At 41.7% G+C, this 24,749-nt stretch overlaps 1 protein-coding gene across 2 annotated transcripts in view; it reads left to right on the top strand.

Moving 5' to 3' along the window:
- The window catches only part of FRYL (FRY like transcription coactivator), a 345,908-nt gene that overhangs the window by 185,689 nt on the left and 135,470 nt on the right, over positions 1 to 24,749 (top strand). For both annotated transcript variants that reach the window (XM_026647943.2, XM_026647941.2), the window contains 8 exons: positions 8,711 to 8,835; positions 14,263 to 14,320; positions 16,698 to 16,789; positions 19,582 to 19,754; positions 20,212 to 20,372; positions 20,998 to 21,108; positions 22,107 to 22,261; positions 23,056 to 23,155. In XM_026647943.2, coding sequence (XP_026503728.1) covers positions 8,711 to 8,835; positions 14,263 to 14,320; positions 16,698 to 16,789; positions 19,582 to 19,754; positions 20,212 to 20,372; positions 20,998 to 21,108; positions 22,107 to 22,261; positions 23,056 to 23,155 — 975 coding nt within the window. The remainder of the gene's footprint in view (positions 1 to 8,710; positions 8,836 to 14,262; positions 14,321 to 16,697; positions 16,790 to 19,581; positions 19,755 to 20,211; positions 20,373 to 20,997; positions 21,109 to 22,106; positions 22,262 to 23,055; positions 23,156 to 24,749) is intronic.

A 24,749-nucleotide genomic window follows, 5' to 3' on the forward strand; every position in this document is an offset into this window, starting at 1 on the left:
TTGACACTTTTCAGTGTTTTCCACAACCAGAGAAGCCCATCGTCTTTTTGTTTTGTTTTGCATCAGATACGGATCTTACCGTTCTTAAAAGTTTTTCAACATGGTGGCTTCCCCTAAAGACGAGAAGGCAGTTTGTGGACTGTAGAGCACATTTTTCCCCTGGCAGGGAGCTTCCTATTTTGTTCCTTCTGTTACCAGGACCTCTTCCCTAGCTGGGAGAAGGGAACCCATTGACAGGAACTTAAATTTCTTTGAGACTCCATATGGAGCCAGACCATAGGCCCCCAGAAGGTTTACCTTCTTCCTCTAAAAATGGCAAATACACTAAAACATCCAAGGCCCTCTTAATCCAAGGAGTTTGCCTTGCAAAATTGGGAATTTCTCATCATAGAAGTTTAAGATACTTTACTTAACCCAATAACAAAATGTGAATTGGATAGTCACCAAAACTCCCAGAGTGCATTTTCCCTCCTAAGGGAAAAGGTAGAAAAAATGCTCTCTAGCTGTAATGACTTGGAGAACATTATGTAAGAGCCCTGAATACAGCTGCATTACAGACCAACTATTCCCTATCCACAAGCTGTGAGGGTTTTCAAAGGAATTATTTGACTGGTGGTGGACTCTGCCATAACCTGAGTTGTTAAAAAGAAATCCATTACAATGGATGGACAGTGGCTGTAAAGATTCCATTTAAAAAAATGCTGGAGTACAATTTTGAGAAAGATTGACTTGTCAACTAAGTTTATTTCATCTGGTACTTTGTATTGAGATCTCAGTACCTGGCTGGCAGATCTGAAGAAGGCTCTCCCTAAAAGTTTCTGAATCACCAGGAAAAAACAGGAAATCATAATGCTAGCCTCTAATTTTCTTTAATGCTTGAACATGCTCTTCAACTTTCTTTACCGCTAACATAGTAAGCAGAAGAGTCTTGTGGTTTGCTATGGAAGTTTCAATTGGTATCTGTGGTGAGTAGGTTGCTATAGGGCAGTGGTCATCAACTTGTCAATCACAAGCGACTGGTCGGTCCTAGAGGATCTCCCAGTCGATCGCAATCTCCGGTGGTGCAGCGGGGCTGCTGCTCTGCCCTGGCCCCACGCCACTCCCGGAAGCAGCCACGTGGCCCAGGGGGCAGGGGTCTCCCTCCACACTCTGCTCCTGCCTGCAAGCACCACTCCTGCAGCTCTCATTGGCCAGGAACAGGGAGCTGTGGCCAATGGGAGCTGTGGGGGTGGTGCTTGCAGAGAGGGGCAGCACGTGGATCCATGTGCCTCCTGCACCCTCTCAGGGGCCACAGGGGCGCGTTGGCCCCTTCCGGGAGTGGCATAGGGCTGGGGTAGGGGAGCCTGCCTTAGCGACTGCCACGCTGCGCTGCTGACCGGGAGTTGCATCCCAGCCCTAAGTCCCCTCCTGGAGCCAGCACCCCATACTCCCTCCTGCACCCCGAACTCCCTCCTGAACCCCAAGCCCCAGTCCTGACCCCCCTCCCAGAGCCAGCACCCCGGACCCCCTCCTGCACCCCAACACTCTGCCCCAGCCCGGAGCCCCCCCTGCACCCAAACTCCTTCTCAGAGCTTGCACCCCTCACCCCCTCCTCCACCCCAACCTCCTGCCCCAGGCTGAGCCCAGAGCACCCTGCTACACTGCAAAACCCTCAGCCCCAGCCCAGAGCCCGTACCCCCTCCCAAACCCCTACCCCAGCAAGGTGAAAGTGAGTGAGGGTGGGGGAGAATGAGCGACGGAGGGGTGTGTGTGGAGTGAGTGGGGTGGGGCTTTGGAGAAGGGGCAGGCTAGCTCCTGGGTTGCCCTTAAATTCAAAAAGTGATCTTGGGCGTAAAAATGTTGGAGACCACTGCTATAGGGGATACCAAAATCTTGACATAAGGTGATAAATCCAGTTGTGTGGATGAGAGAAAAGGAGAAGAAGCCAGGATACTTCTTTGCAGAAATTCAGTTTTCTGATAGGCAAGTAAAATGTATTTAATTGGAAATTTTAGGAAAAGTGTTATTCTAAAGGAGTTCTAACATGTGCTACAAGCACTTATTTGTTATAATCATGAAAGACATACTGACTTTTAGCTTTATTATTTATGGACTTTTTTTTCCTATAACAGTAGTCCTGCTCCCTCAGAGGCAAAAGTAGTGGAGGCATCTATTTGAGGGAACAGTAGAAAATTGACAATTCTTCTTTGAATTCTTGTGCATATATATTTATCACTGTTGCATTGTATGCTCCCGTGCACTCAAGTTTTGATTATTTTGGCCAGCAGTGCCATTGGGACCACTTCTGCTGCCCTGAGTGTCCTCCCACCCAAAGATTTAAAGGGTAGAATGGCCGCAACTGTCCTTCAGTTCCTACCCACCACCCAAGGCTATGAGTATTAATTTGAAGTGTCTGAATTTCATACTCATTGGGCAGTCTATCCATTGTATTGTAAATAGTTGTAAATAGATGGGTATTCGGGGGTAAAAAATGAAAGAGTACTGGTACCAACTCCTTTTATTCATCTCCCTATGGCACCGGTGTACTCAGTACCAAAATCCCACACAGTGTCAGAGACCTTAGGGTCTCTTTGATACCATACTCACAGCTCTTGTTGATTGTGAAAGTGCTTCTTTCGGTACTGACTGCTACCCCTGTTCTAGTACAGAGCACATTGGCTGTACTAATGAGAGTTCAGCCTGAGTGTGCTTTCAGCACGCCATTGGGACTGGTCCACCTCTGCAAGAAGAGAACTCCTCCTTGGGCTCCAATAATAGCAGGGACATTTCATCAATACATTCCCTGGAGTCTAGGTTTTCAGATCCATACACCTCAGAGATGAAGTCTAGGGCTTATTTTTATTATCCCAGAAATAGGGGCTCTGACAGGAATACTACCATTTTATGTATTCCCCTCCATGATCCCCTGTTCCATATGCTTACCAGAGCCCTTGGCCTTATTGGGCCCCAGGGGGATTACATCATGCCAGAAGAAACCAGCTTCTGCAACCTAGCCCAGAGCTTGAGTCCCCCTCCCTTCAGTCACAAGGAAGCATTTCACTCGGTTCAGACTGCAGCTCTGATGACTGAGCAAGGTGATCAGGGCTCTGATGAGGACTTACAAGTAGACCATCCCAGCTCCCATCCTGTCATTTCTTCCTGATGAGAAGATCCCCCAAGCTCCTGGACATCTTACACACATCTATGACTGGATGTCTTGTGATGCCCATAAATGAGGGACTGTTAGAGCCAGCTAATTTATTCTGGCAGACATCTGCTTCTCTAGCTCTTTTATCAAAAAGAGTGAATCACTGTGACCAAGTCTTTTCTCAAGGCTTTGAGTAATTTTATACATGCCCTATTCCTGTGTCACTGGTTGTTGTAGTGGACAAAGAAAGAACTAGACAGAGTCAACAGAAAGCTACACCACAGAACAGAGAATCCAAGAAATTTGATTTATTTGGTTGCAAAAATTATTCATCAAGCCTACAAATGAGGATCACCAATTACCAGGCCCTGTTGGTGAAATAGGATTACTTGAATTGGCACTCCAGCTCCAAATTGGTTGATAAAATTCCTCAGGACAACAGAGAATTTGTCTTTGATCTCAAAAGAATAACTTGCAGCATGTATATAATTTAAGTGGCTCTTGATGCTGCAGACACCATATCCAGATCCATGACTACCTCAATTGCCATGATTAGAGCCTTGGGAATCCCTAAAAAGGTATAGGTAACAATAGAGGGTTTTTCCTTTTGAACGGTGCAAACTTTTTAATGTGAAGACAGATGAGGCATTTGCTAAAGGCCTCTTGAGTGAAGCTGAAGTGTTAAGGAATCTACACTCCAACATCAAAAGGCCTCAACCATATCAGAGGAAGCCTTACTACATTCAGTGTACACAGCCTGAACCCAAGAAATGCCAGCAATTTCAGAGAAGAGAACAACAGCATGCTACATCGGGAGTGCAGTCACTTCTAAATCTTGGAGCAGTGGAAGAAGTTTATCAAGAACACACAGGAGCATGAGGGTGTTATTCCCATTATTTTTTACTTCCCAAGAAGAAAGGGGACCGATGCCCTATTCTGAATGTGAGACAACAGAATACCGCCATCTCCAAACTCAAGTTCAGGTAACTCTGGCCTCAGTGATTCCAACCCTGGATCAGTAGGATTGGTATGCCGTTCTCGACCTCCAGGATATTTACTTTCTTATAGCAATTCATCCTGTCCACAGAAAATATCTAGGGTTCAGGTGAGAAGTTCCTACTACAGTACTAATATGGGATTGGCCATTTGATCTATGAACAGTGTTGAAGGTATTTACAAAATGCCTAGTGGTAGTGGCAACTGACTTGAGGATACGAGGAGTATATGTTTCTGTGCATCAGGTGACCAACTCCATACAGCAGACTCCACAATTTTTTGCCTCCCTATGCCTCAAAGTAAACAAAGAAATCACATTAATTACTATTAAAAAGATATAATTTCAAGGGCAGTTCTGGGTATGGCTTATCTTCCCCAAGAAAGATTCCAAGCCATGCTACTAGATCTATGACCTACAAATTAGTCATTTTAAGAACCTATGTCAGGCATCTGGGGCATGTGACCTCCTGCACCCGTGTAACTCAGATTGTCAGACTTCACCTTTACTGGTGGTTGAAAATTGTGTTTCAGCTCAATGGACTGCACTCGATATGAGAGTGCAAGCCCCTGAGAACTCTGATTGTCATTAAATTGGTGGAAGGACACTTTCAAAGTTTGCAAAGGAGTGCCTTTCTCTTCACTGTTGTTGTCAAAGACTTTGGTGACAAATACACCCACTCTGTTTAAGTACCCCCCCCCATCCTAATCTTCAAGTACAGGGCCTATGGATTCCTCAAGAAGGTCGGTTACTTATACATGTCTTGGAACTAAGGGCCATTCATTGAGCATGCACAGTATTCCTCCCAATTCTGAAAGGTCTAACAATTCAGATAATGACAGACAGCACAACAGTAATGTTTTATATAAATAAACAGTGGGACCAAGGTTCACCATCCTTTATCAAGAAGTTATATGTCTGCAGGGCTACTGTATTTGTCACAAGATTACCCTGATAGCCATATACTTACCAGGTTTTCAGATCATCAAAGGACAGTTTGCAAGCAACCATGAGAAGTCAGTTAAGGATACTGTTATTCAAGATATATTCATTAGGTGGGGTCATCCATCCATAGACCTATTTGTCATCAAAGAAAACAAAAAAAGTCTCAAATTCTGCTCCACAGGAGGTCAGTCAGCTATCTCTTTCTGACATGTTCCTAATCCTGGTCCCCGGGTCTAATGTATGCCTATCTGCTGATTCTAATGATCCCAAGAGGTCTCAGGATGATCATGATAGCACCTGGGACGGCCAAGGCAGTTTCTGGTTCTCAGACCTTATTAATCACTCCATTTGACCACTAGTCCAGTTGCCTCTTCAGCCAGGTCTGATATCTCAAAGATAAGGACAGATTGTCCATCCAAATCCACCTTCTTTGCACCTCTCAGCATGGATTCTGGTTAGTTAACATTAGTAGAGAGGAGCTGTTTGTCTGAGGTGCAGAATATTCTTATGCACAGAAGAAAGGACACTATGAAGCTTACTTACTCTGCCAAGTGGAAGAGATTCACATTCTGGGCATATCAGTGCCAGTTATTTCCCTTTCAGACTAGATACCTGATATACCTGGTTATCTTCTGTTATTAAGCAACATCTCTGGGCTATCGCTGAGCTCCTGGAGAGCCCAGTTAGCAGACGTCTTGGCTCTTCATCCTCCAGTTCAAGGTCATTTGATATTCTCACCCTGGAGTAGCTAGGTTCCTGAAAGGCCTTATGCTGATGTATCCCTCAGTCAGGAGAGCTCCCCTTCCTTGGGATCTAACATGGTGCTGATGGGTTTGATGGGGCCACCTCTTGAGCCCTAGGAAACATATTTCTTCTTTCATCTATTCAACTTTCTAGTATCAATAACATCTGCTAGAAGGGTGGCAGAAATACAAGCACTCATAAGACCTCCGTACACTATATTTTTTAAAGGCAGGGTGACTTTGAGATTTCATCTGTCACTATTACCAAAGATAGTCTCTGACTTTCATCTCTACCAACAAATTTATCTGTCTGTATTCTTTCTCAATCCACATTCAACAAAAGAGAAGCTACCTTTACACCTTAGATTTACTTAGGGCGCTCTCCTTCTACCTTGACAGGACTAAGCTAATTAGGGTGTCCCCTAGATTGTTTATAACTTATCTCAAGATAGGATGAAAGGTCAGTTTTTTAACTGGATTTCTATGTGCATTAAGTTATGCTATATAAGTTATGCTAAATAGCCAAGTTAGAGCCACCATTGAGGGTTACTGTCCATGGTGTGAGAGCGCAAGCAGCTTCTATAACCTTATTGAGAAATGTTTCAATAACAGAGATATGTAGAGCATTTACCCAACAGTGCTCTATAGAGGCAGCATCAAGATCTGATGCCCACATTGGGAAGGCTGTCTTGCAGTTACTGTTCAGATAGACTCTTGAACCCACCTACAGTGATCTAGGTCACTGCTTGTGAGTCACTGACAGTGGAATATATATATGGACACACACTTGGAAAAGAAGAAATGGTGATTCTTCAAGATGTGTTGTCCATGTATATTCTATAGTCCGCCCTTCTTGCTCACTACTACGGAATCCTACAACACCTGGATTCTGTATTGGTGAAGAAACTGAGGAGCTGAGCAGTTGAGGAAACCCTGCCCTTTATGTGCTTCATTGGGAGGCACAAGGACACTCGGGGTACAGGTATGGCCCCAATAGACACTGCTGGCCAAAAGAATATGAATTCAAGTGCTTGGGGTGCATGTGCACTACTGCATCTCAAAGAACCCGTTACTGTAAGGTAAGTAACAAATTCTTTTTGTTTATTGTGCTCACAGATGTTCCTGGTGCCTCACGAAGCAAATAGGCGTATTTCCCTGCACCAAAGAGTTTATAACCTAGAATTTAGATATGATACAGCCAGTGAGAAAAAGAATAAACATGATGGGGACAGGAAGGGGAAAGGACAGTTATGTAAATAAGAGTATGCTGTGATGTGGTTACTGCATGTTCTCTTTGTTGTGAATAAAATCTTTATATTGGATGATAATGAAAATTAGTTAATTTTTTTATAGACTTTTTGCAGTTGAAGTGAAAGCTATGTTTGCTGGGAGTATTCAGAGTAGTGAGACACCTATCACCTGTCTTTAGTGTGAAGAAGCCTTGTCTGTGCTTGCTGTGGGTCAGTTCCCCAACACCTCCAGCCTTTGGCCACACAAGCACTGCCTTCTAGGTGTCCTCAGGTCCCACTTTCTTTTTACAGGTTAATGGTGTACACTCCAACCCCAAGTCCTACGGACATCCCCCTGGGGGGGGAATTCTGTGAGTTCCACTGGGCACTCACAGAATTCACAGATCCAGTATTCCCAAAGGAATAGTACATGCCAGCTTACCAGTTTTACATCAGGATCGCCACTCCGCTGAACACACAGCACTTTGATATGTTTATAGTGAAAATAAGTTTATTTAACCAAAAAAAGAGAGATTCAAGTAATAGCAAGTAGATGGAAGTATTAAACAAAGGGTTACATATAAAATAGGATCATAACACACATTCTAAAACCTAGTATTACTCACCAGCATTTTTCAGCCAGCTAGACTGTGATCCCATTTTCACAAAACAAGCCATGCTTTCAGCTGGTCCCCTCAGTACAGGATGCAGACCAGCTCTCTACCTACAGTTATAGTCCAAAAATCCATTGTCCTCACTTGTAAATAGGACTCCCTCCTGCTGGTTTATTTCTTCCTGTAAATTTCCTCATTGGAAGATTTCACAAGCCCTTTGACTCAAGACTGTAAATGGGTCTCCGTTGTGAACTATACAATACTCAATTTACTTGTAGACAGACAGACACAAACATTTCATGCCTGAAAGAAACATGCTTCTCACCTTTTGGTGACCAGCCCCAAATCACAGACCTTAAGAACATAATTTTCAGTATATATACATAGCTCCTTACCTATTATCTTTACATAACATTTCACAGTGATTATGAGGGCTGACGTGACATGGGCGTTCAGTAGAGACCTTACGTGACACACTTTGGTGATCTAGTATGTAGATACCAAACACCAGGAATCCCTGTAATCCTTATGCTCCCGGGATCCACGGCCAGATGGCACCAAGAGATCCCTGTGTCATAGTGAGTTTTTAGGAGGGATTTGAATGAGGGAAGGGTACCAGCTTGACAGGTTTTTGAGGTGCTTTCCAGGCAAAAGGTACAGCCTGGAAGAAGAAAATGTCAATATTATGGAGGTCACTGAAAACCTGTGCACTTGGCCTGGAACCCTATGCAATATGAGAGATCCTGTATTCCAAAGAAGTAGAGGAGATGTTTGTTTTGATGCCAATCCCCTCAAGAAAGAAGCCCTGATATAAAACCAGAAATATCAGTCTGCAGATGGAAATGAGATTTGTACAAGGATGGGGAGGACAAAACATCCCAATAAAGATATGAAAATATGATGCAGAGAGACTGTTGTTACTGGTTTAGAGCAAAAGTTTCCCTTTCATAATAACTATTTTCAGTTAAAATAAAATAAAATTAAATGTTTTTTAATGCTACCAGCTGGATACTGTGTAACTACTTGCTAGAAAAAAATATTCGTTTTTCTCCTTTCAGATTATTGGCAGTCCGTCCCCTTCATCCTTGTTTAAGCACATAGTTCCAATGATGCGCTCTGAGAGCATGGAAATTACAGAATCCCTTGTGCTGGGACTTGGCAGGACCAACCCAGGAGCTTTTAGGTAATTTTTGTGCTCTAACCATTTTATTGCTAATTGATCATGAAATTGTTCTGAACTCTGATTTCAGTTTAACTTTTAAAAACCACACACAAAGAAATATCCGAGAGGCTTGAAAACTGCAATGAATAGATCCTCTTTCTTAGCACTTAGCAGTGTGACAAAAATTGCTAGATATTGAAACAATAGACACAGACTGCCTTGAAGCCCAAATCACACTCGCTCTCAAGATCAGTCAGTAGTTGTTGCTGTAGTTTTGGGTTAGAACAGTACATTTCCTCATCTCAGTTACATGGACCTACAGCTCACTGTGCCTTCTGTGATATTTGTTTATTTTTTATATTTAAATAACAATAAAAACCATCAATACAAAAAGCTCTCGGCACCCTAACAGTTAATTACATTTACATTCATAAATGATGAGCATCCAGCAGCAAAAAATACTCATAGAGTGAATTAACTAAGCCAATAAATCAAAGCAGCAAAACAGGCCCTTCTTCTTCGACTTATGCTCCCTATACATATTTTACTCAATGTGTGTATGTGCCCCATGCACCTGAGGCTGGAAGATCTTTACTAGTGGCGTCCATTTGTCAGCACCTGCACCTCTTTGTGCTCCAAACTGAAGGCATAAGGAGTGGTGTGGACTGACCACCTCTTCAGTTCCTTTCTACTGTTCGTGCTCTCAGACAGAACCCTTCCAGTGTTTGCAGCTTTGCTAGCATTCCTGCTTCCAGTTCAGGTTTGTTGTAAATAGTTCTCTTTTGTCTTATAGTTAATTTAGTTTTAGTCTTAGTCAGTCAGTTAGCAGAGGTCTGGAGGCTGTTGGGATATGTAGCGTGCCCAAGATACTTAGCGTTAAGTCCTGCATGGCCTGTCCCTGGTCTTCCTGGTTAGTAAGTTCTACAGTAGTTGTTTATGTTGGTTTTGGGAGTCACATATTCCCTCCAAGTGCAATATTTGTCATCCTTTTTCCCTTGGACTTGACATTTGAGCGTTCTCGCTCTAAATATTCTTGATAGAGTCCTCTTTGAGGCTCCAGTCGAGCAACCCTGAGCTATCAGACCCCCCTGTCTTTGTCTGGAAGCATTGAGATGTGCCCTTCCTAGCACAGTACTCCCTGACTCTGGATCATTGGAAGTCACAACCGAAGACCCCAGAAGACAGCGCAGGTGGAAGGAGAGCGTGAGCAAACACTTGCATAAAAAAATGCTCCAAAGTCCTCATCTAAGAAGAGGACTTAATCCCCTACATCCAGATCTCGTGAGACTCCATGTCCTGGTACAGGTGTGTCAGGAGCAGACCGGGAGCATGAATCTGCACTGTTAGTACCGGGAGCCAAGAGTGCTCTGAAATGAGTGGCCCCAGCAAGATAAGGAAGGTAACGACTGCTGACTATACCAACAATAGTGTCTCATGGTAAAAGGAGAATTCTGCGGCATCAGCTCCCCCTATCTAACCTTAATAAACACCATCGGATTCACCAAGAAGCAGAAGCCCTTCCCACTCCCTATCTTCTAAAGCTGGGTACTACATCTTAGATGACCTGGACATTACTGATATTGTGAGAACCAGTGATCACTAGAGACGTACCAACTCCTTTGGTGCACCATTCACCGATCCTGTCAACCAGCTAAGGCTCTACCACAGAGGTTCTCAACCTTTTTCTTTTTGAGCCCCCACCACCACCAGCATGCTATAAAAACTCCACTGCCCACCTGTGCCACAACTGTTTTTTCTGCATATAAAAGCCAGGTCCAGGGTTAGGGGGTAGCAAGCAAGGCAGTTGCTCGGGGCCCTATGCCACAGGGGGCCCTGTGAAGCTAAGTTGCTCAGGCTTTGGCTTCAGTCCCGGGTGGTGGAGCTTGGAGCCCCGGGGCTGAAGCCTTTCTGCTTTCAGCGTTCTGCTCTGGGCCCCAGCAAGTCTAATGCCAGCCCTGTTGGCAGACCCCCTGAAACCTACTTGCAGCCCCCCAGGGGGCCCCGGACCCCTGGTTGAGAACCACTGCGCTACCAGGCATCCCATACCATTAGCTCCAATTATTGGTATATGGGGATACACATTCCTTGGATGATCTTGAGATGAAGACTCTGGTCCCCTGTCTGAACTGAGGCACAAGAGTAGCCCATATAGGGGTTTCAGGTTCTGCAGGACTCCTCCTTCCTTCCACATGACCTATCTAGTGCAGGACAATTGGTAAACTCTCCATGGGGCCACATCCTTTCTTCTACTTGTCCTATTAGGGTGCCTGGACCTATATTTGAGACCCCTGAGTTCAGGGGATCAGAGCAGGAGTTCAGAGAGAGATTGCCTCATATCGATAAACCACAGTTATCTCAGGAACAATATGAAGAAGAGGAGCAATAGGAATAAACAGATGCTTTGTGCCACTGTCATCCTCATCTCCTAAGGAGGCAGTTGCACCAGCCTCACCATCATCACCAGATGACTAGGACCTTCTGAAAAGGATTGTGGGCGCACTCCGGTCCCTCTAGAGGAAGTCCAGGACACCATTCACAAATTGCTAGATATCGTCCAGACTGCTGGCACGAGCACAGTGGCACTTCCTATCAATGAGGCTATATTTAGAGCCAGCTAAGATGGTCTGGCATACCCCAGCCACTTGCACCACCTACTCTGCAGAAGACTGAGAAGAAACATTTTGTACCATCTAAGTGGTAAGCTAAGGCCATCAAGCTAACAGATCCATTAGGAAAGGGATAGATAATACAGAAAATATTATACCACTATGTAAATCCATAGTACTTTATGGTATGCCCACACCTTGAATACTGAGTGTAGTTTGGGTCACCCCATCTCAAAAAAGATGGTTTTAAAATTGGAAAAGGTACAGAGAAGGGCAACAAAAATGATTAGGGTATGAAACAACTTCTATATGAGGAGATATTAAAAAGACTTGGACTTTTCAGCTTACAAAAGAGATGACTAAGGGGGGATATTATAGAGGTCTATAAAATCATGAGTGATGTGGAGAAAGTGAATTAAGGAAATGTTATTTACCCCTTTACATAATACAAGAACCAGGGGTCACCCAATGAAATTAATAGGTTGCAGGCTTAAAACAAATACAAGGAAATACTTCTTCACACAACACCAAGTCAAACTGTGGAACTCTTTGTCGTGGGATGTTGTGAAGGCCAAAAGTATAATTGGGTTTTAACAAAAATTAGATAAGTTAATGGAGAATTGGTATATCAATGACTATAAGCCAAGATGGTCAGAGACACAACCCCATACTCTGGGTGTCACTAACCTATGAATGCATGAAACTGGAACTGGATGACAGGGGATGGATCACTCAATTGCTGTGATCTGCTCATTCCCTCTGAAGTGTCTGGCACTGGCCACTGTCAGAAGACGGGATACTGGGCTGGGTGGACTCTTAGAGTACGTCCAGATTACCCGCCGAATCGGCGGGTAGTATTCGATCTATCGGGATTGATGTATCGCGTCTCGTCTAGACGCGATATATCGATCCCTGAACACACACCCGTCGACTCCGGAACTCCACCAGGGCGAGCGGCGGTAGTGGAGTCGACGGGGGAGCCGCAGCTTGTCGATCCCGCGCTGTGAGGACGGGAGGTAAGTCAAAATAAGATACGTCGACTTCAGCTACGCTATTCCCGTATCTGAAGTTGCATATCTTACATCGACCTCTTTTTTCCCCCCATCCCGCAGTGTTGACCAGCCCTTAGTCTGATTCACTATAGCCGTTCTTATGGAATTAAGACTCATCTAGCTATCGTGCAAGAAATTCCTGTCTTAACCGAAGGTCACCTCTCTTCAGATTTTAACGAACTATACAACCATTCTGTATTATATCAATTTGCAGTGGAAAGCGGGCTCAATGCTTCTCGATCAGGAAACCATGAAATTTTTGAACTCATGTCAATCACCATGTCACCCTTGCAATTCTCCATCTTCCAGAAGAAGAAAACAGCCACCAAAGGAAGTTAAGCACCCAGAAGGAGAGGTCCCTCAAACTAACAATGGCCAGTACTCTGCTTGCACAGTAGGGAGACTATGTAATGGACTTGTAATGTTGTATGTAATAGTTTGCCACAAAATGCAATATTAAGTGCAAACAATTCTGCTCCAGGAGGGAGAAGTCTGAAATCTTTAATAGATGCATTGCTCTAGTCATATGTTTCTCTGTGCTTTCCCTCCAATATTTCTTATTCCAAATCACTGCAGAAAAGCTGATGAGAAAGTGTCATGGTGTTTCTTGTAGCCTGAACATGACCCCTTCAGTTATGGCACTCTGACTTGCTTCACTTGGTTTTTGATCCTCTAATCTTTAGTTCCACACACCCAGTAGATCTTCTGCACTAGGAGTAGAGCCAGATTCTGTACACTGATTCCTGAGCTGAGAGCTCAGATACTGGCTGTTGAGCAATTTGGACATAATTGCATTGGGTAAGTCCAGAAGCTTCTGCTGGAGAACAGGAAACCTTCCACCAGAAACTCCTACTCTTTGAAATGGAAATGGTTCTCCATCTGGGTAAGACAGTAAAGATCTTATTCTTGCCAGTCTTCTGTTCCCTTTGTTCCGCACCATCAGTTTCACCTTGGATGACCTGGTCTCTCTTTCAACTCAGTGTGTGTATGTGCCTGTTTGTGATTTTGGCCTTTCCTTCACAATGACAGGTCTCTACTGAATTCTCTCATCTTATAGTGACAAGATTTTTCTAAAGACTCTATTTCATATATTTATTCCTCTTTGGGAGCCTGAAAGAGTTTGAAAGATCCAGGCACTAATGGCTGGGGCATCATTTACTATATTCCATAAAAATAAGGCCATAATTTGTCATCACCCCCAAATTCTTGTCTAAATTGGTCCCTGATTTCTTCCAGAATCAGTCAGCTTGTCCAAACCCCTTTCACTACCAGGGATGATTGGCCTACAGTCTAGATCTAAGAAAGCACTATGCTACTGTCTGACCAGGATTAAGCCATTCTTCAAAATATCTTCTTAGATTGACTGACCTGTATTCTGCTACATTTTCCATTCAAGGACTCATCAAGGGTATCAGACTGTCCATATTCTCAGTACTATGAATTAGTGGGGATTCCATTAATAACAAGTATTGGGCCACATGCCACCAAATCTGAAGTCTGGGGACTGCTTGTTATACTGTGCTGTCTCAGATACTGGTGTTGTAATAGATGGTAAATGCCTTTTCAGTTATTATTACTTTGAGAAATGTCAGATTGATGCTCTGTCTTGCATATTAGCAAAGTCAGTGTCCTGTCTTTTAAATATTAATTTGATTCATAAAGTCACTGTAAATGAAAGCAAAACTAGAGATATTTTCCTTTTTTTAATGTAAGTTTTACGACATTCGTTTCTGTAAGACATTTTGCATCTTCACTACTAATTCAGTGATTGATCTATCATTTTTATCCAGGGAACTAATAGAAGAATTACATCCTATAATTAAGGAAGCACTTGAAAGAAGACCAGAGGTAATAAGGATATTTTTATTTGTATTCAGAATCTTCTTATAGCTATTTTCCCACAAACAGAGAGAAATATTTCTATCTGTTCTTTAACGGCTATGGCTAACATACAGTAATGTAGCTTAAATAAATAACTAAAATAGTCAAAACCGTTTTTATTCCTTTCAAAGTAACTTACATATATGTTAATTTTTTTATCAAACCCTTAACTTTAGAACTATGCACTGAAAGCCTCTCTTGCCACAGTAATTTTGCTAGTAATAGCTAATAGTTTAAAATATTTTTTCCACCTTATTTTTTATGTGCTAGTATCCAAGCCAAATGCAGTCTGTTTGCTTTTACTCAAAATGTTGTGTTGGTGACATCCCATCAATCAGAGAGGCTCATGTGTACTGCACATAGGAGAGAGAAAAATATGATTTCTCTAACTGGGACAGTTTTTGGAGGAAACATTAACTTACCTGACCTCTTCCAGCCCTACGAACAAGGCTTCTCTGATGGATAGCATATCACCAGTATATATGGTACATATTGAAGTGTGGAACCAAACAAGTGCTGTTAATCCGCAGTGAGCCTGGATGTCAGTATATTCAAAGGAAAACAAAAAGATGACATAAAACAGTGTATTATTTGTTCTGTGGTAGCATCAAAAGTCCTTAATAAGGATCAAGACCCCAGTGTGATAGGTTCTGTACGAACACAGAATAAAAGACAATTGATAGGTACCCTAGATAATAACTGTTTTGTTTTTGATCATTGCACTGAATTTTATATTTTAAGCATAGCTGATAGTAACATCCAGTATGAATTTCAAATCCTGTCACACAACTGTGTGCCATAATGCATTTTTTCAAAGCCCTATATGTACCTATGTTAGTCATACAAATGCCAATCTTTACACATCCATACTTTACAGTATGGTGGTGTGAAATGTAAAGATGCAATATACTGTTACAGAAGATCATGTCAAATTTAATTTCAGATAACTTTATTCATGTAGTGTTATTCATGTATAACTTAGTGGTTTGAGTTCAATTGGCACATCATTGGAATAAGTAGACTTTAATATAGTTAGATCTAAAAGTTACCATTGGGCTCAAATGGTAAACAATGAGGGTAATTGTTTTTCTTCTTTTCTTCACAACGTGTTTGCTGTATAAAACACAAATTTAAATACAACTGCCCCCTTGAAGAGTTTACAATCTGAGATCTGGATTCTGCCATTGCTTCTCAGGCTGAGTTGTCCCATTGATTTAAATGGGACTTCTGGCAGAGTATGGTACTTCTTATGCAAGTAAGGGAGGCAGAGCCTGGTTCTAAAAGGTTGTTAGCTTTGTTGAAGGCCAACATCTGACCCTTTACCTTATTCCACAAGTAGTCCCATGGATTGGTGTGGGGACAAAATCTGACCCTAAACAACCTATTTTAGTTAGAGTAACAGTTTCCACCTGCCTCTCTTGCTCCAGCCAGTTCCTGCTCAGTTCAAGCCCTGTAGAAACTGTGGCACCTTAAAGACTAACAGATTTATCTGGGCATAAGCTCTCGTGGGTAAAAAACTTCACTTCTTCAGATGCATGGAGTGAAAGTTACAGATGCAGGCATTATATGATGACACATGAAGAGACGGGACTACCTCACAAGTGGAGAACCAGTGTTGACAGGGCCAATTGGATCAGTGTGAATGTAGTCCACTCCCAATAATAGATGAGGAGGTGTCAATTCCAGGAGAGGCAAAGCTGATTTTGTAATGACTCCCAGTCCCTATTCAAGCCCAAATTAATGGTGTTAAATTTGCAAATGAATTTTAGTTCTGCTGTTTCTCTTTGAAGTCTGTTTCTGAAGTTTTTTTGTTCAAGAATAGTGACTTTTAAATCTATTATAGAATATCCAGGGAGATGGAAGTGTTCACCTACTGGCTTTTATATGTTACTGTTCCTGATGTCCGATTTGTGTCCATTTATTCTTTTATGTGGGGACTGTCCAGTTTGGCCAATGTACATGGCAGAGGTGTCAATTCCAGGAGTGGAATGTACATTGGCCAAACCGGACAGTCCCTACGTAAAAGAATCACTCTCTCATAACAGTCTAAATCGTGGAGCAATAATTTTCCATTGTACCCAGTTGAAGAAGTAAATAATAGTGTTCTTCATGAAAGTCTGAGAGGTTACACAAGGAATGAATGTGACCCATTGTCTAGTCCTTTAAAATTGTACAGTAAATCTGCTAACTGTTTAAATAAAAAAAATCTGTGACTCTCTACTGAAAACTGTGTTACCAACATGAGTGGAGTCATGACTGTGTTTCAGTGTCCCTGTAGGCCAAACTGATGATATCCTTATTCACTCCACTGCTCCATGTAATTTTGTATTTTTCCATTGAACAGAATATGAAACGACGCAGGCGTCGAGATATTTTACGAGTACAACTAGTACGAATATTTGAACTGCTGGCAGATGCTGGTGTTATTAGTCACAGGTAGGTGTGGAGTTGATGAGAAGGCATTGTTTATTTCCCTAACAAACTTCTGAATTAAGAGCCAATAGTTTATACATTTGTCTGTTTGTACACCTTATTGTACAACTGAACAATCACTTAAAACTTAATTTAGAGCAGCATAATACACAATAATCCCCATAAGTCTTGTAGGAGGATTTCAGTGACAATAATATTTCACTATTATAATAGAATACTGGAATAATCAATATTTTGCCTTGTTCCCATGTTTTCTTTAAAGACCAAATAAAGCAAACAAACAAAAATCCACAAGGAGTTTGTAAATACTAATTTTAAAAACATAAAGATATGCTGATCAGTATCTATAAATTTACATCTGTTAAGTTACTGACCACTCTATTTTATTTGAAATGCCATGGAACATCTCACGTTTTCAATGAGATGTGTAAGTGTGTGACATGGGTATGTGTTTGCATGTGTGTTCTTTTTGTATGGGACCTTGTCAGTAGTGAATGAGTTAAGTTACAGGATCAAGTATAAAGCCCTTGAGCTACTTTTACAGTTGAGATCCCAAGGTGGAGACAGATAATCTAACTGGGCTCTTCCTGCAGTAACATCCTGATGTTATACAATGAGTCCTGGGAAAAGAAGAAAATGTGATCTATTAATACTTAACTCCCTGGAGATATTTAAAATAAAACGTGGGGGGCAGGGGAGGTAGGAATATAAATTTTTGTTAATCTATCCTAAAATGTAAGAGATCACTTTTATGGAAGTCCTTTAAGATTTATAAATCAGGCATAATTTTCATAATAGTCTCTTGTAAATTTTGAGTATTGGGAGGATAAAAAAGTGAAAAGGTGACTGTATCTGCCATTGTTATTGTGTAACTTTATGCCAAATAATTTGACTTTTGATTCTAAGGGTTAAAGGAGGAAAAAAATCCAATAAAATATTATGTAAAATGAAGGACACTTTGACTTCAATCCTGCAAAGAAATCTGTGTAAGAAATCCTTATTCCTTCAGGATTCCCACTGAGGCTAATCAGACTGTGCACAGGCATAAAGTACCATGTGGATGGATGCCTTTGCAGGATCATGGCCTTTGAAAATTCTGTTGCTAAGCAGCTTAATTGAGAATGGACTTAAACTTTTGTACATTACACTATTGTATGTTCTAGCCTCTGCACAGTATAAACCCTGGCACCTCTGTTGTCTGGGCCGATGTCACCACCATATTATAATAGAAGATTTTATAGTGCCAGTGAACATATAAAATTATATGCAGATCATTAAAGTAGATATGCAAAAGTGATAGGTACTAAACATTTCAGCATCATCAATTCATGGGGAAAATATCTTTATTTTACAAATTTATGATAGTGACGAGTGTTTGTCATATTATCATGCATAACTGTTATCTGGCTATACTGATTAAGAGCAACTGGTTGAAGCTGAAGCTGAGCAAGACAGAGGTTATGCTGATGGGTAGAGGGGAAAGCAGTTTGCAGCCACAGTAAAGTCTCCTTTGATGAAGATATATACCCAATTGGTGAATTCAGTTTGTAGTTTAGAAGTTTAGGATTTCTTGCTAACACTGTGCTCTTACATAGCAGCAGCGTCTATGAGTAACACCTTCTACCATCTCTGAGTGGCTAGGAGACTTTGTCCCATCCTGGTGGATGATGACCTGCCCTCAGCGATAAACTTTTTTTGTCACCTCCCAGCTGGACTACAGCAATGTGCAGCAACCTGGGTATGAAGCCATCAGCCCTTAAACTCCAGCTGGTAGAGGATCTCCTCAGCAACATGGGCTACTGCTGGCACATCAAATCTGTCCTCCACTCTCTACACTGGCTTGCCATAGAATATGAGTAATATTCAGGTCTTAGTACTTGTCTTCAGGGTTCTCACTGGCCTGCGCTCAACATATCAAAAAGTAGCCTAAAGCCCCAGGATGAGGATTGTTGTTGACAACTCTGCTGCTTGACTGTGCAGGAGACAGAACTTTCTCTGTTGCCAGTCTGAGTCTGTGGAACAAACTCTTACAGGAACTGAGGACTATCTCAAACTTCACCACTTTCTGCTCCAAGGGCAAGGCACACTTCTTTGACCTTCCTTCTCTAATATAAACAGATCACTGTGTACATTTAAAGAAAAAAAAATCCTACTAGTACAAAACATTCCATTACACACACACTTCTCTTCCAGAGGACAAGATGAGAGAGCATCAACCACATGTGACAGATGTTACATCACTTAAAGCACTACTAGAAAGCACTCAGATGCCATAGTGATGAGGCTGATATAAGAACCTATCTAGAATAGAGTATATAGCTGCTGTTACCAGTTAGTACTCCGCAGCATAGCATAAAATACTGAGGACTTTGTCTAGCTCAGAAGATAAAGTATTTACTTTTGACCAAGCACATCTAAATTATCCATTTATTTTAGGTGTGTACCTTGTTTGTTATAATAAGCAAGCGTTTTTTTTTTGTTTGTTTGTTTTTGAGGGGTGGGGTGGAGGTGTTAAACCATCACCCTGAACAAAATATTATGAATCTGTAGTAGTATTAGAGATGCTCCTGATTTACAAGGCCTGGTTATTGGGTCCGGTTTCATTAGTGCTTTTCTTGCTAAGACAACAAAAATGTGGTAAGAAAGGGCCTCGAACCAAATGCCAGTAAAATGACTTTGTTTAGTAAAAAGTCTTTTAAAAATTCTTGAATTTGAAGATATCCTTTGAAGCTTTTTAAAGAAATATATAGTATGTCTCTACTTACCATAATATTCCGAATATATTTTTTTTTAAGTGCAAGCGGTGGCCTTGATAATGAAACACATTCCCTCAACAACACTTTATTGGAGTATGTCGATCTCACTAGACAACTTCTGGAGGCAGAAAATGAAAAGGACTCTGACACATTGAAAGATATCCGATGCCATTTTAGTGCCTTAGTGGCAAATATCATTCAAAATGTTCCAGGTATGCTCAATACACTTTAATAGGTTTTGATGACTCATTTTAATACACCAGAACCACAAATTGTTCCTGAAGTTGTAGAAATTTACCATGCTAAAAATGGTATTTAAAACTGACAATATGAACTTTTCAGAAGTGATCACTGATTGTATTTTTAAATCTAAAAATTAAATTCTTGTTACTAAAAGACTTGATTTCCAAGTTTGAACATGTTTCTTTCCGGGCTAATAATTGCTAAACTCCTTGTATACTGCTTCTGTTCTTTCATACCAGTGACATTCATTCGAGCATATATTAACTTTTTAAAAAAGCTGTTATGCTGTTGAATTTTGCCTGTATGGTACTGTGCTTGTTTCTAATTCATTTGGGTAATTTTTTGTTTTGTTTTTTGTCTTATAAATTTAGTGTACAAAAACTGTAGTGAAAAATGGGTCAAATACTGTATGTGCTTTTCTTACAGTGCACCAGAGAAGAAGTGTTTTTCCTCAGCAGAGCCTACGTCACAGTCTCTTTATGTTGTTCAGTCACTGGGCAGGTCCATTTAGCATCATGTTTACCCCCCTGGATAGATACAGTGATAGGAACATGCAGATAAACAGACACCAGTACTGTGCTTTGAAGGTATTTTAACACTTTCTGAACTTGAGAAATTACTTCCCTGTGTTGTCCTTACTTAAACATTTTTGCCAGTTTGGACTTCCTTGCCATTAGTCCAAGCATGGAATTTTCCTTGTCCTGGCTGATGTAGGCAGATGTTATCTCAGCCACAGATTATTCCTGGATTAATTATTTTTACATTCTAATCAGAACTTCTCTGCCTCCTTCCCACTACCGTAATTTCAGCATGGTCCTGCAGCAAATACAAGTTTATTTTAGTGCTAAGCTTCCCATGCCCTCACCCCCCAATTGCTCAACGAGAGAGAATTTCAGGATCATTCAGATCAACGATCTTCTGTATCAGAGTGCATTACAGTATAGCACCAGCCAAACTAATGTACTATCTCTTATGGAACAAATGTAAACTTTTCAGAACAGACAGCTCCTCTTGTCTGGGAATTCAGAGCTGTAGGGTTGGTTCTGCTATTCCTTGAACAAAATGTTAAACAGAGTTCCTTGTGGCCTTGCTCCTGGCAGTGGTCTGAATAGATGTTAGAGTTCTCTGATAGTATTTTAAAGGATTAGCTATAACTGCTCTAGCCCAATCTGATTATTCAAATGTGTTGTTTTTTTCAATTACTTTCTAAAGGCTATGTCTGCTGTACTGTGTTGTGGCCCTGTTGCAGATAATGTAGGACTCTCATCAGATGGCTATTTGTACAAATGGCTGGATAATATTTTGGATTCACAAGATAAAAAGGTAACATAAGCAGCATCAATAAATGTTTGTTAACCATCAGTGTGTGATTTAAGAGTCTTGAGGTCAAATTGGCACAAATGTTCTAAATCAGCTTGCGCCTTATACGTCTTTATTATTATTACTACATATTAATGCATTTAGTTACAGTGGTGCTAACTAGGTACTAGGCACTTTCTGATCGCTCAAGAAAAATGGTCCCTGCTCCCAAGCAGCTCACAGTCTAAGAGCAGGCAGACAAGTAGACAGACGTTAAGTGAAAGGGAACAGGAACAGCAGCTGACAAATTATATACAAATTAAGTTGATTCGCTGTAAGCAGCAGCACAGCAGTAGTGGGTCTCTGAGAGAATTAAAGATGGCTGAGGTAGGGGCTTTGTGCATAAGCTCAATGAGATTGTATCATGCATAGGGAGCCATGTGGAATTATGAAGACAACTTTTCAAGTCTAAAAGGAAGTTATTGTTGGCTTTATTTCTCTGTATTACAATAGCTCCTAGGTGACCTATTGTGCTAGATAATATGCAGACATATAGAAAGACTGGATTCTTATTCCAAAGAGGTTACAATCTAGAGCTCTGATTCAGGAAAGCACTGAGGGAAAGTCCATCCCTTAAGTCCCACTGAAATCAGTGGAACTAAGCATGTGCTTAACTGCTGTCCTGCATCTGTGTTTTCAGGACATGGCCCAGGTCAAGAAATGAAATAAGTGAGAATAAAAAACAATAGGAGGGTATGGTTTGGGAGAATGAGGATAAAATTAATGATATTATGTAGTCATATGGTCCAATAAAGTGCACAACTTAATTCTACAAAACTGTTAAATCTTTGTGTATTGGTATTTTTAAGGTTTACTGTTTTTATTTTTTTTTTAATTAAATCTTGCTTATTGCAACTTGTTAATTTTAAATGTCATCTGTTCGTATTAAAGTTATTTTGTAAACCATTGCCTTTTGCTGTTTTTTTAAATTGTTTAAACTGTTGTCTGTTTCTGGTCTATAGGTGCATCAGTTAGGCTGTGAGGCAGTTATGCTGCTGTTGGAGCTCAACCCTGACCAGAGTAACCTCCTGTTTTGGGCTGTGGACCGGTGTTACACGGGTTCCAAGCGGGTTGCAGCTGGTTGTTTTAAAGCCATAGCCAGTGTGTTTCAGAATAGGTACAAAAGAGAATTCTTAAATTTACAATTCAGTTTCCCAAATTGCAGTTTTAAATAGAATTAATGTTTTGTTTTCTCTTAAATGGAACATGTTTTCCATATTGTTTTCAATGTTAAACATTTCAAAGCATTGAACTATATTATTGTATACAATACTTAAACTAAATGAACTTACCTTTGCTTAGCTAATTCATAGTTAAAATAGCTAAATATACAGCGAAAGCTGTGTTATCCAGCCCTGTGTTATCAAGCCCTAATGCCGGCTCTAAACCGGCATTTCTAATCTTCGTAGAAAGTCCCGTTTATAGTCCAGTTGGCGCGGGGCTGGCAGGCTCCCTACCTGGCTCCATATGGCTCCCTGGAAGTGGCGACATGTCCCTGCTGCTCCTAGGTGGAGGAATGGCCACGAGGGGTTTGAAGTGCGGGAAGGGGGTGTGGGGATGGGTGTTGGGTGCTGGAGGGGGCTTGGGGAAGGGGCTTGGGGTGTGGGAGGGGGCTTGGGTTCCTGGATCTTTGAGCGGGACAGGTCGACACTTGGGGGGAACTGCCCAAGGTGATCGCCCCCCGGATCTGGTGCCCTGAGTCCCCTCCTGCACCCGAACTCCCTCCCAGAGCCCGCATCCCATACCCCCCTCCCATGCTCCAGCCCCGCACCCCCTCCCGCACCCAAACTCTCTCCCTCTTAGTTAATCTGCATTATTCACTTACCTGCACCCCCAACATGCCAGATAAAACAGCTTTTACTGTATTTAAAAAAAATTTTTTTTTAACTGATATTTACGATTCTCCTCTAGGGATTACCTGTGTGATACAGTGATCCTCCTAAATCTGATACTGTTTAAAGCAGCTGATTCTGCTAGGGCTATCTATGAAGTTGCTATGCAACTATTACAGGTTCGTAAGAAAATTTCATTTTAATATATTTTATGTTTTAAAAAAATCTCTTCTATGTTTAAAAAAAGATATTTCTCGTATCATTCAGCTTTATCTTCATCAATGAAATGCAGAGTGCATTATTTTTGTTGCATTTTTAGTAAAGATTTAGGGATAGATCATTATCTTTTTTGAATCCGCACAGGTAAATTGACTTTGATTTAGCTATCTGGCCATTTACTCTAGCTGAGGATCTGGACCATATTGTTTCACAGCATCGTTTTAAAATATAAAAGCTAGATAAAGATTTTCAAGTTGGCCCTCTGAAAGGGATAGTGTGTACCAGTGCCATTCCAGGATTATCACAGGGAAAGCAGAATTCTTTCCCTGCACCCCACTTTCTCTAGTAGGGCAGTAATCTGCTTAAAGTCTTCAGCATCAGGCCAAGGCTTTGCTTACTCCCCACTCATCTACTTGGAGGAAGGAATAGTGTGGACAATATCAACATCTACTTACCCCTATGCTTCCAGTCCCAAGGTCTGAGGAGGCAATGCATTAGAGGCAGGGTGCCTTACTTTATCTTATGCCTCTGTGTGGCCACCTGGCTTAGCCCACAAATGGGTGGGATTTTTAAGAGTGCTCACAGTTGGCTAGACACTATTCTTATTGAATTCAATGGGAACTTTATTGTTGGTGTCAATGTGAGCAGAGTTAGGCCAATGCTAAGCAATTTTGAGATTCTCCCCTCTGTTCCTATGTGAATGTCAGTGCTTAAGATCAATCAAACTAAAATAAAACAGTACCAACAGCTGCTGTACTAGCTTCACACAGCTTTGCCATCTCAAACCTGATCTGCACTGCACTGCCCCAGTCCAGTCCTAAGCCATTTCTGAGCAGGAATTATATTAATCATGGAAAAATTGTATGGTAATATTGATCTTGATTACTTCAACTTTCACTGTGGAAAACTTATATTTAATGCAATAGGATGTGAAAATAGAACTTTGAAATTGACAGCTCTGACTGGTTCTCAAATGGAATGAGTCCCAGATAGCCAAGTATTTGACTCTACTAAGCTGCAACACTTTAAATCAGGGGTGGCCAACCCTGAGCCTGAGAAGGAGCCAGAATTTACCAATGTACATTGCCAAAGAGCAACAATATGTCAGCAGTCCCCCAGCAGCTCCCCCACCCGCTTCTAGCATCTCCCACCCACCAGCAGCCCCGCCAATCAGCGCCTCACCCTCCCTCTCAGCACCTCCCGATCAGCTCTTTCGTGGCATGCAGGAGGCTCTGGGGGGGGGGAGGGGGAGGAGTGAGGGAATGGCAGGCTCAGGGGAGAGGGCGGGAAGGGGTGGAGTGGGGGCAGGGCCTGTGGTAGAGCAAGGGACTGAACAGTGAGCACCCTTGGAAAGGTGGCGCCTGTAGCTCCAGCCCTGGAGTCGGTGCCTATACAAGGAGCCGCATATTAACTTCTGAAGAGACGCATGTGGCTCCAGAGCCACAGGTTGGCCGCCCCACTTTAAATGATGGCACAATATATATTATTCTTCCTCAGAAGATAACCATGTAATCCCAGCTCTGTATTTAGCTTCAAATATCTGAATTTTATTGC

Source organism: Terrapene carolina, unplaced genomic scaffold (genome assembly GCF_002925995.2).
Source record: "Terrapene carolina triunguis isolate 2854851 unplaced genomic scaffold, T_m_triunguis-2.0 Scaffold66, whole genome shotgun sequence".
Taxonomy (NCBI): domain Eukaryota; kingdom Metazoa; phylum Chordata; order Testudines; family Emydidae; genus Terrapene; species Terrapene triunguis.